This window comes from Salvia miltiorrhiza, chromosome 6 (genome assembly GCF_028751815.1).
Source record: "Salvia miltiorrhiza cultivar Shanhuang (shh) chromosome 6, IMPLAD_Smil_shh, whole genome shotgun sequence".
Taxonomy (NCBI): domain Eukaryota; kingdom Viridiplantae; phylum Streptophyta; class Magnoliopsida; order Lamiales; family Lamiaceae; genus Salvia; species Salvia miltiorrhiza.
In genome coordinates, this window is record NC_080392.1 from 20557004 (window position 1) to 20568711 (window position 11708).

General features: G+C 40.4%; 1 protein-coding gene across 1 annotated transcript; it reads left to right on the plus strand.

The window, feature by feature from the left end:
* The first annotated feature begins 1074 nt into the window (after positions 1-1074).
* On the plus strand, positions 1075-7268 carry LOC130987405 (uncharacterized). Its single transcript, XM_057910928.1, has 7 exons — positions 1075-1897; positions 2107-2409; positions 2477-2760; positions 3066-4097; positions 4932-5100; positions 5645-5802; positions 6690-7268. Exons 1-7 carry the CDS (start codon positions 1339-1341, stop codon positions 6930-6932), a joined length of 2748 nt encoding a protein of 915 aa, XP_057766911.1. The 5' UTR covers positions 1075-1338; the 3' UTR covers positions 6933-7268.
* The last annotated feature ends 4440 nt before the right edge of the window (positions 7269-11708 follow it).

Consider the following 11708-nt stretch of genomic DNA (forward strand, 5'->3'; position numbering starts at 1 on the left):
CTCAAGTCTACAACCTCTGGTGTGCCGCCGCCGCCTCTCCTTCGTCGGTGGATGGTTCGGAGCCCCCACCACCGCCGTTCACCGCCGCCCCTTCCCCCTTCTCTCTCTCTCAACGACGAGCGGCGCCGCTGACTCTCCAGAGCTCCGGCCACACAGATCCGCCGCCGCCTCAAGTCTACAACCTCTGATGTGCCGCCGCCGCCTCTCCTTCGTCGGTGGATGGTTCAGAGCCCCCACCGCCGCCGTTCTCCGTCTCCGCCTATAAGTATAAGCTCTTGATTTAGGGTTCTTCATTTGCAGATCTTGATTTAGGGTTTTTGTTCTTGATTTTTGGAATTTTATTTTCTCTATCAGATTCTGCAGTAGCTATAGTTTCTCTTCGATTTCTGCAGTAGCTATTGTTTCTCATGAATTTTTGTTGCTTAATTCGTGCAATAAGATCTTGATAATGAAGCAAATATGATTGCTTAATTTGTTGCTTAATTCGTGCAATAAGATCTTGATAATGAAGCAAATATGATTAAGCAAAAATAAGGGAATACTTAAAACCTTAATTATTGGTGGACCACACAATTTACCTACAAAAAAATGAGTTTCTTAATCTCCGTGCCGAAAGGAACTGGGCCTATTGGCCTGGGACGGAGGGAGTAGTTCGCTTGATTTTATATACTCTCTCTCGTCCCAATAAAATAGGCTCATTTTTCATTTTGAGTCAAAAAAATGTATTTAAAATATTTAATTGGTATGGATCACACTACTTTTCTAATAGTTTTTTCCTAAAAATAAATTTCTTAATCTTGTTGTCCAAAAGAATTGAGCATATTCACCTGGAATGGAGAAAATAGTATTTTCTTGGTCCCATAAAAATGTGTATAATTGTTGTTGGCATGGATTTTATGTTAGGTAGTGTATAGAGAGTAGATAAATGAGTTTATTTTATTGTAAAATAGATGTAAGAAATAAGAAGATGATGATACAGTATCCAAAAATAATAAATGCATATTTTTGTGGGATATCAAAAAATGGAAAAGTAAGGCGTAGAATTGAGAATTTTTCTTTAAAATGTTGAAAATTGAGAATTTTTGAATAGGAAACGAAAGTTAAAAGATACTCCATTTTTTGGACAATAGTGAAATATTTGAAAATGAAGAATTAAGCAAGTCTGAGTTTGAACAGCTTCTGGTTCTGAGTTGTGCCAACAAAAATCTGTACGTTGGTAGCTTCCGCACCTCCAATTAATAATTTGTCGGCAAAAACAAAATGCGAGTTGTTTTATTCTCGTCCACAAGATTTGAGTTTTAATTGAGTGATTAGGGCCGAAGTTGGTGGATAGTTAGCATGGAGGCGTCGTGCATTTCCTGCGGCGGCGTCTCGGCCTCCATATTGGGTTTACGCCGGCAGTCCATTTCACTTTGCCAAATCTCCAATCGTCGAGTGTGCAGCAGTAGCAGCACTCCCGCTCCAATCGTCAAGACCCGAAGAAGAAGCCGAAAGAGTGCCCTAGCCAAAGAGACTGCCAAGAACGGAGACCCCCTGGGGCGGAGGGATTTGGGCAAGGCGGTGGTGAAATGGATCTCCCAGGGCATGAAGGCTATGGCTCTGGATTTCGCGACGGCGGAGATGGAGATGGAGGAGGAGAGTGAGTTTGCGGAGCTGATGCAGCGGATGGGCCCGGGCCTCACCTTTGTTATTCAGGCTCAGCCTTACCTCAATGCGGTCCCCATGCCTGTGGGGATGGAGGTCATCTGCCTCAAGGCCTGCACTCATTATCCCACCCTCTTCGATCACTTTCAGAGGGAGCTCAGAGACGTTCTTCAGCAGCTCCAGAGCAAGTCTCTCATCCCTGACTGGCGTCACACTAAGTCCTGGCTGCTGCTCAAGGACCTCGCCAATTCTGGTTCCTTTTTTCACCTCTCTCACCTCTTAGTTCTCATTTCATTTCATTTTGCACCAGAAATGGTTGATCAAGATATTCGCCACTTTACAATTACATTAAGGGGCTATTTATAGCAACGGGAAAACCTAATCTAACTTGAATTCCTCCAAATGGAATCGAATTCTAATCTTATCAGACTCCACAATCCAACAGATTTGATGCTTTTGCAGCTCAGCATAGAGCCATAGCCCGGAAGACTTCTATTCCCAAGTCCGCCCACGGGGTTCTTGGCTTACAGCTCGACAAGATCAGAGCCATTCAGGCCAGAATCGACGACTTCACCCACCACATGTCCGAACTGCTTCGCATAGAAAGGGATGCCGAGTTGGAATTCACTGAGGAAGAGCTCAATGCTATTCCAACCCCCGATGAGCACTCTGCAAAGCCAATTGAATTCTTGGTCAGCCATTCCCAGACAGAGCAAGAACTATGTGATACCATATGCAATCTCAATGCCGTCAGCACATATACTGGTTGGTTGGTTGGTTAAATTACTAACTTGGTCACAATATACTTGCAACTCACACCATTTTCTTGCAGGATTAGGAGGGATGCATTTGGTTTTGTTTAGAGTTGATGGAAACCACAGATTACCGCCCACTAACCTTTCCCCTGGAGACATGGTTTGCGTGAGGATATGTGACAGTAGGGGAGCTGGCGCAACATCTTGCATCCAGGGCTTTGTTAATAATCTCGGGGATGATGGATGTAGCATTACCGTTGCTCTTGAATCCCGTCATGGGGATCCTACATTTTCAAAGCTGTTTGGCAAGAATATCCGGATAGATCGCATCCAAGGATTGGCTGATGCACTCACATATGAGGTACTAAATACATCTCTACCTATGGAAACTGGAATATCCGCATAGTATGTTTCTTATTTTATGGCATGGGTCAGCATACATATGGTGTTCTGTACCCTTTAGTTAGAATAATTAAAAATCATTTTTAGGCACAGCAGTACCAATATGCCCCATATGATCATAAGATCATGTCAGGAGGAACTTCTCTTGGTGTTGGTGGTATGCGTCCTTCTATGTGAAACTGGTTGGACCTTTTACTTTTGTTTTCATATTGTTTTATTTGAAAATGCCACTAGTTTGTCACTTCCATTGTCTACTCTGTGCAGCGTAATTGTGAAGCTCTAATGATGCTTCATAAGAAAGGCTTACAAAAAAAGAATTGTTCTCTAGCAGTGGTTTCTACAATTTTTGGAGACAAAGAAGATATTGCATGGCTCGAGGACAATGACATGGTAGATTGGGGTGAAGCAGAATTGAATGGGTTGTTAGATAATGAATGTTTTGACAAATCCCAGCAAAGAGCAATTGCGTTAGGTTTAAACAAGAAGCGTCCTGTACTGGTAATTCAAGGGCCTCCTGGAACTGGAAAGAGTGGGGTGCTCAAGCAACTAATTTCACTTGTTGTTAAACAGGGTGAAAGGGTACTTGTCACAGCACCTACTAATGCAGCTGTGGACAATATGGTTGAGAAGCTATCTGATATTGGAGCTAACATTGTTCGAGTTGGTAATCCAGCAAGAATATCGCCTACTGTAGCTTCCAAATCATTGGTTGAAATTGTAAATAATAGACTAGCCGATTTCAGATCAGAGTTTGAGAGGAAGAAATCTAATTTAAGGAAGGACCTTAGTCATTGCTTAAAAGATGATTCCTTGGCTGCCGGCATACGTCAGCTTCTCAAACAGTTAGGAAAGGCAATGAAGAAGAAGGAGAGGGAAACAGTACGAGAAATTCTTTCAAGCGCTCAAGTTGTGCTTTCCACAAATATTGGAGCAGCTGACCCCATGATTAGATGGCTCGACTCATTTGACTTGGTAGTCATAGATGAAGCGGGTCAAGCTATCGAACCTTCTTGCTGGATACCAATACTTCTTGGAAAGCGCTGTATACTTGCGGGTGACCAGTGCCAACTTGCTCCAGTGATCTTATCTAGAAAAGCCTTGGAAGGTGGTCTAGGAGTATCTTTCTTGGAAAGAGCATCAACTTTGCATGAAGGGGTTCTTGCAACGAAATTGACAATGCAATATAGGATGAACAATGCAATAGCGAGTTGGGCTTCGAAAGAGATGTATAATGGATTACTCAAGTCCTCTTCCACTGTTACTTCTCATCTTCTTTCTGATTCTCCATTTGTCAAGGTAATGTTGCTCTATGAAAAATGTTTAATTCTTTGCCATTATTGTATTCAGAAGATTAAATTCATCTGCATTTGACATAATACATTATTCTATATTACAATCCATGGATTTCACTCATAGAAACTTTAAACTATCATATAGGTTTTCCCAAGCTTTTGGGAAAGCTTACATGCTAATGCCAGATATTCATGTTCAATGAACATTTCTGCAGAATTAGAAAGAAACTTTTTTTGTTTTCCTGAAGTGGTTTCATTTAACAGTGATTTCTTTGAAAACCTAGGCAATCAAGCTGATTAAGTGAAATATGGCATTTTGCTTCAAGAAAAACATTATGTTCTTACTCAAATTTTAGCATAGACTAAGGCTAGCACTTGTGCACCAGAATTATAAACCATCTCTCTGTAAATCTAGAAGGACGCAGCACTTGTAGGCCGCTGGTCCTTTTTGTAGATGCTACTATCAGGAAGGAGTTATGGGAGTTCCTCCAATTCCTGGAAACAGATATTCTCCAATTCCTACATGGGTTTATCTGTGTGCTTCAATTTATTTATCAAAGGAACCAAATTTAAATCTGGGCTTAGGCCTTGTTTTTTCCAACTTGTCTCTCAACTATTATATCAACTTTCCTTTTTCTTTGTTAAATTTAATAGTTGAAGTATGGTCATAAATCATTCTTATCAAGAAGACAATTTAATCCTTATCTCAGTTTTCATTATTTTATATGTTATAGGAGTTACATGGGTACATCTGTCTTGAGCTCGTCTATAAAATGATAAGCCTATCGCCTATCTTTATTTCATGTGGGAGACTGATACTGATCTATACTTATTGCAGCAAACGTGGATAACACAATGCCCTTTGTTACTGCTCGATACGAGAATGCAATATGGAAGTCTTTCTGTTGGCTGTGAAGAACAACTAGACCCTGCTGGTACAGGTTCCTTCTACAATGATGGTGAAGCGGATATTGTTGTACAACATGTGTTTTCCTTGATTTATGCTGGTATGGACCTTACAAGTATCTTCTCATTCAATTAAACAATCTTTTGATTCAACCAAACAACATATCTGGATTCTTGAATCCCCCAATAAACATACTTGGATAATAACTAACAGATCGAATGCATGACCACCTCTATGCTTTTAAACAAGTCAGAAGCTTTTTGAGGTGCCATGAAGTGAGAGATCAATATCTCAAATCATTCTAAGGATAACCATTAAAGGATGATACATCATAGGATGAGCTTCTCTTGAAAATGACATTAACTTAGCAATGCAGGGGTAGACAAAACAATTGTAGGGTTTAAGTAAGGCAATAATTGGCATGATATATATTTGAAGGGTGTTAATGCAAAAGAATTAATTGTGGAAATATTTAGAAAACAGAAATTTGAGAAATTACTTGTAAGATAATTATCCTAGATTTCACAAGCCATTTCATCCATCAAATTCAAAAGGTAATATCCTTCTAATTATTTGACAGCTAACATCCAAGGTAATTTACAAATATCTTGGTCGTGACTTTCCAAACATTTAACTATTTGTAGGTGTTAGCCCAAAGAGCATAGTAATACAGTCTCCTTATGTTGCTCAAGTCCAACTACTAAGAGACAGGCTGGAAGATATTCCCCTTGCTGCAGGTGTTGAGGTTGCAACAGTTGATAGTTTTCAAGGCCGTGAGGCGGATGCTGTGATTATATCAATGGTAAATTTTATTGGTTTTGTCATATTTATTAAGTGGTGAAATGGTACATAACCTATTCGATATTGCCTTTATTTAATTTCAACAAAAATACAACTCCGAAGAATTCTAACATTGTGACATAAGTTATAATTCATTAGATTAGTAGCATGTCCTTCACATAGAGTGCACAAATCCGTAAGTATCACTTTTGTCTGCTACCATACCATTAGACTAGTGCTGTCAGAGTTCTTCGTTGCTCAATCCACAATTGGTCATGGTACATGTGAGTTATACACATATCTAAAGGGAAATAATTGTGGTCCTCTGGAAAAAGGGCCATTAAGTAATAAATGACTTGACTTACGGTGATCAATAGATGCTAACTAGTTGAGTTAGCTAAAATACGCTTCTCCTTCATAATGCAATCATTAGGCTGTCATATTATTGGACATTAAGAAGATTTTGGGGTTTGTTTGTGTAGTTGGTAAAAAGCAAATTCCATAGTAATGCTGAATTGTTCCATTTCTGCTTTGGGAAATTGAGACTAGTGTAAGCATAACTTCTTTCTTTTTTCCCTTTTTGGGAGTACTTGGAGGTGGTTATGTGATATTGACTAATCTGCCATTACATTACTCAAATCAAGATTCTTTGTTATTGTTGTTGTTGGTGGTGGTGGTGGTGGTGTGTCCCTTGTATGTGTGACACTTAAGAAAATCTATTAATGGACTGTGGAAGTAAAAACCAATCTTTTTTGTTTGGTTAGACCTTCTTCTTGCCAATTTATAAGATACATGCGTATACATGTTCAATGAATTAGTGCAGCACCCTGTTGAGATGGATGCTGAACTTAACAAATGCTAATAGAATGAACTTCAAATTGCCAAAAGTCATAGCATTTGTTGTCTCAGGTTCGCTCAAACAACCTCGGAGCTGTTGGATTTTTAGGAGATAGCAGACGGATGAATGTAGCGATAACCAGAGCACGTAAACACGTGGCAATTGTTTGTGACAGCTCCACAATATGCCATAACACGTTCTTGGCAAGGTTGTTGCGGCATATTAGATATTTTGGGCGGGTGAAGCATGTGGCGCCAGGTGAGTCTGGAGGATCTGGCCTAAGTATGAACCCTATGCTGCCTTCAGTTAGTTGATAAATCCTTCCTGTGAATATTCACATAGCTAGTCCACTTGGGTGGCGCTGCACATCTGTATATAAAGGTATTCCAGCAGGTCCCCAAAGCAATCCCCGTATATGCTTATTCATTGCTGCTGCATCACTGCATTTGCAGTGTTTCAGTAGAGGACTGCATGTTGGGCAGCCCATGTAAAATTCATTTCTGTTTGGATATAGGTAAATGCAGCATCATGTTCTCTAGTCAATATATTGCAATTTTCTGCAGCTGACTTTGTGTGATTTTTTAACATTGTGATTTGCACCCATGAGTTGGTGGGTGTTAGTTAAAAAGTTGAAAAGGTTGTTGGGGGCATTTTGAATTGGCTTTGTTTCTTTGTCCTCTATCTTTCATGTGGATCTGCCTCCACTGCTGTTAGTGATGATTGTAGCTTCTGAGGCTTGTTCTGTCTTGACTACTTCAAGTTGTGTGCCTTAATTTGTTTGGATAATCCTCTTATTTTGAGATGCAGAATGAAATGAAGCCTCAACATAGGCTTCTTTATCTTCATTTTGTTTTTTCTGAAAGTATCAAGTTTTCCTCTACTTAGAAAATAGTGGTGAATTTATGCTACTCTTTCACCTTGCTGCACAAATTTGATCCTTCTTCTTTGCTAGCAAACCATTGACTACTATATTTGGTAAATCATTTCCTATGCTTAATCTACAATTGTCTCAAAAAATACCTCAATGTTCTTGTCTTAATGTCTTTCTTAAATTTAAAAAGCCTCTTACTAATCACCCCATATTCTCTATTCCCGTATTCAATACGTTCAACTTGTATTATCTTATTTTCCAAAAAAACAAAAAAAAACTTGTATTATCTTAACCTTCAAACCACCTTATATCTAGTTTTTCCAAAAATAAAATAAAATAAATCATTGTAGTAGGATATTCTTTTAAGGAGTATTGGCCTATAAATACATTAATTTTCCTAATTTTCTAGAATTTAACACCATCTTTAGTTTCTGCCCCATAATACACAAACTTTACTATTCTTCTGGTTTCTCCCATGACCATCTTCTGAAAATTCTAAAACTATCCCCAACATAATAAAAATTGCAGAATAACCCCAACAAATTACAAACCAAGACAAAATACCTTTTTATTGTTTTTAAACAGTTTAACACATAATCAGGCCCAACATGCTTCCGTAACACTTCAAAATAAATCTTAAATTAAACCAACATTATACCTTTATCGACTGGTCTTCTTCAGGAGTCGGTCTTGTTGCGTTTTACGGCTCGTCTGCCCACCCGGCACGCACCAACCACACACTCGCAAGAGATGGTTGCAACCCTTCTCCTTCACTAAGTGTCGACTAAATACTTTGTTGAAAAAATAAAGAAAATATTTTTACTCAACCCGGAATAGTTGGACAAAAACTAAGCGTTTATAGAGGAATTATATAATAATTAATTTATTTCATAAAATACTCCCCAAGGGAGGAGACTAACTTGTTTTAGCTACTCATAGTAGCCAATACTTGTGTACATAAAATAAAAAGAACAAAAAACTAAAAACGAAAAACTTTGGAAACAAAATAAAAAATTACAAAGATAATTTTCTAGAGAGAGGAAGTGGTGTGTGAAATTTGTTCTGATTTTTCGATGATCTTCTTCTCTCCAGCACTTGCGTTTATATAGAGGTTTGATCCCCTCTATAATTGCTTGGTTGTTGGCCTTGGATTCCATCCTCGTGGCCAGCTTGCTTGAATATGACATCCACCTTCTTTTGTCGGCCTTGATTGCCGACACTTGTTAGTGGCATCACATGGTACTGGACCCTTGCTTTATCGCCTTGTGATAATGCTGGTAGGGGCCGGCTTCTTTTCTTTCCACTCACATTTGTCCTGAAGCGTTTGGTGAGTGGTCCTCCTGTTCTTCCACCCACTTTTGTCGTTTCTTTTGTGGGTGCGATCCTTGCTGTGAATCACATGATTCACTTAGCTTTGTCGGCCACCTTCCTTTTTTGGTGCTCGAGGTGTCCTTCCCTTTGGAGTCTGATGCTTGTCATGTTCATCAGACCGGAACCTCCTTTTATCCGGCTTTGGAAAGAATCCTTTGCCGAATTCTGGCTCCTTCTGCGATGAGCATTGATCGCAGACTTTCTCGATCCAATGGCCCAGATGAGCCATATTGCAAAACTTGCGACGAGTCTCCTGGCTCCCCGCAATCTTGTTCTTCCAAATCATTTGCCGTTTCTTCTCGAAGGATTCTTCGGCAAAAGGAGTTGTTGTTCCTGTCATAGTATTAACTAGGAACGTTCCCAGATCCGAGCTTTGATAGAACTTGAATCTGGACTTCATTTTGTCCATCTCTGTGAGACAGACCCATAGACCCCATGCTCGTCTAGTGGAGATTTGTTCCTCCGTGAATGTTGAGACGATTGCGGCCTGGAAGTCGGGAACTTTGATCCTGTTAAGGGCTCCCGTATCAGGTCTCCGAAGCTTAATGAAGTGGAAAGCTTCACGGATTCCTTTTCCGACTGGCTCTGGTGCTGCACTGAAACAGTACAATTCCAGAACATCTCCCCTTTTGAGGGACTCGTTGTTCTCCCATGTGTCGAACACCGTTTTCTGGATCCATTTTGGCAGACCCTTGATTTCGGTGAAGGCTGGGGCGGTGGTATAAACTGAGGCCAAAGCCCCAAACTCATACCATTCCTTGACATCGTTTGGATTGGCTCATGGAGTCGTCCAAACCCTTGGATATTTTCCAGCAACATCAACCCGGCAATTTCCCGGATTAATGCCCTTTCTGGTGAGAAGTTTCTCCCACCTGTCCTGGTACATCTGCCAAGAAGGAGAAATTTCAATGAAGTCAGTATCAACCTTAACTTGGCCTGTCATGGGCCTAAGATTGATCTCACCCTCTTTTACCCCAGAGGTGGAGGGTTGACATGTTGATTCAAGGTGTGACCCCTTAACAACTTCTTTTCCTCGAGAGTCTGGCTGTGAAACCATTGTCTCAGGACTTGTGCTAGGGGTACTTGAATCCCCTGCTACAGGTAATCCGCCCTGTACGGAAAGCATTGCTTTAGCCCGATTTTCACGGACAGCGTGCAAGAGCGGCTTGTTGGTTGCTTCCTGAAGATTGAACATCCTCATGAAACAGGCATCGATTTGGCTAGATACTTTGGCTTCGTCAGCCGCTTGTATCTTTCCAGCTTGTTTAGTGTGTAGGACACACTTTTGCCATTCTTGTTGTAGCAGCTCTAGACTTTCAAAGAGCTGCGCCTGTTTTGCCTCGATGGCCTCCACCTCAGGGAGCTCCATCCCTTGTAAGGAAATCTGCAAGAACATTCTGATCAGATTTCAAAACGACAATATCATAATCATAATATTGGCATTCTGCTTGCCATCTAATCAATCTAGCCTTTTCAGGTTTAGATTCAATCTTTTTAGTTAAGAAAGCTTTAACGTTGGTGTTATCTACTTTCAAAACAAATTTTTTAGCAAGTAAGAATAGCGGCCATTTTTTGAACGCTTTCCTGACTGCAAAAAACTCTTTTTCGTTTATGTGCCATCGCACAGCCTCGTCGTCGGAGAAAAGACTGCTACAGTATCTGCAAGGTTCCTCTCCAAAAGGGGTGATCTTTGTAAGCACTGCTGCCCACCAGAAATCACTTGCGTCGGTGTAGAGGACCAAATCATCCTCGTCTTGTGGTATTGAAAGTTTCGGGAGATTTTTACAAATCTCTTTCAACTTCTTCATACCCTCCCGATGTTCCTCCTTCCATATGAATGGAACATCTTTCTTCAGTAAAGGACTGAAGATTTTTCGGTGCTCTGCAAGATTTTTGATAAACATTCCTGCAAAGTTAACAACTCCGAGAAAGCTTTGGAGCTGCTTCTTTTCTTTAAGATCTTCTGGAAATCCCTGGACTTTTTCCACAATATGATCTTGTAGAATTATCCCAGATTCATCGATCTCGATTCCCAGAAACTCCATCTTCTGGGTGGCTATGACTGCCTTCTTTTCTGACAGCACTAGTCCTTCTTGTTGACAAACATCCGCAAAGATCTCCAGATGCCTGACATGTTCATGAATATTTTTTGATGCAATAAGGATGTCATCAATGTAAACAAACATAAACGAAGAATAATCTTTGAAGAGATTATCCATCTTCCTTTGGAATATCTGAGGCGCGTTGGCTAACCCCATTGGCATGACATTCCAGACATAATGTCCCTGTGGAGTTGAGAAGGCTGTGAACTTCTTACTCCCTTCCTCCATGCGAATCTGGTAGAAACCTGATTTGCAATCGAATTATGAGAATACCTTTGCACTTCTGATGCAATTGATGAGGTGTTCTCTACTTGGGATGAAGTATCCGTCAAACTCAAGAATGTCATTAATCCCTTTATAATTGATGACTAATCTTGGCTTTCCTCGCTTGATCTCCCCATGATTTCTCACCAGAAATCCCGGACTGCTGTAGGGTGATCTTCCTTCTTCGATCAGCTTTAAATCAAGGTGTTCCTTGATTATACCCATCATATCATGTTGATCTCGAGGGTTCATCAGGATAGGTCTGAACCTTACGAACTCATGCTCCTTTCCAGTTTTAACTTTCAAGATTGCTCTGAGCTGGTTCTTGTCCCACCATGCCAAAGGATTCTCATGGTAACACCTCTGAATCCTCCTTTTGACGTCGGCAATGGACACATGTTCTTCTTCCTTGATATCTTTGTGTGATATCAGGGATACTTTGAGGATTTGAGTTTCTTCCTCAGAGAGATTTGGGAATCCCT

Coding starts and splice junctions, on each gene's coding strand:
- LOC130987405 (XM_057910928.1), top strand. CDS start 1,339: ATGGAGGCGTCGTGCATTTCCTGCGGCGGCGTCTCGGCCTCCATATTG. Junction 2,410..2,476: donor TGCCGTCAGCACATATACTG/GTTGGTTGGTTG, acceptor ATTTTCTTGCAG/GATTAGGAGGGATGCATTTG. Junction 2,761..3,065: donor CTGATGCACTCACATATGAG/GTACTAAATACA, acceptor TACTCTGTGCAG/CGTAATTGTGAAGCTCTAAT.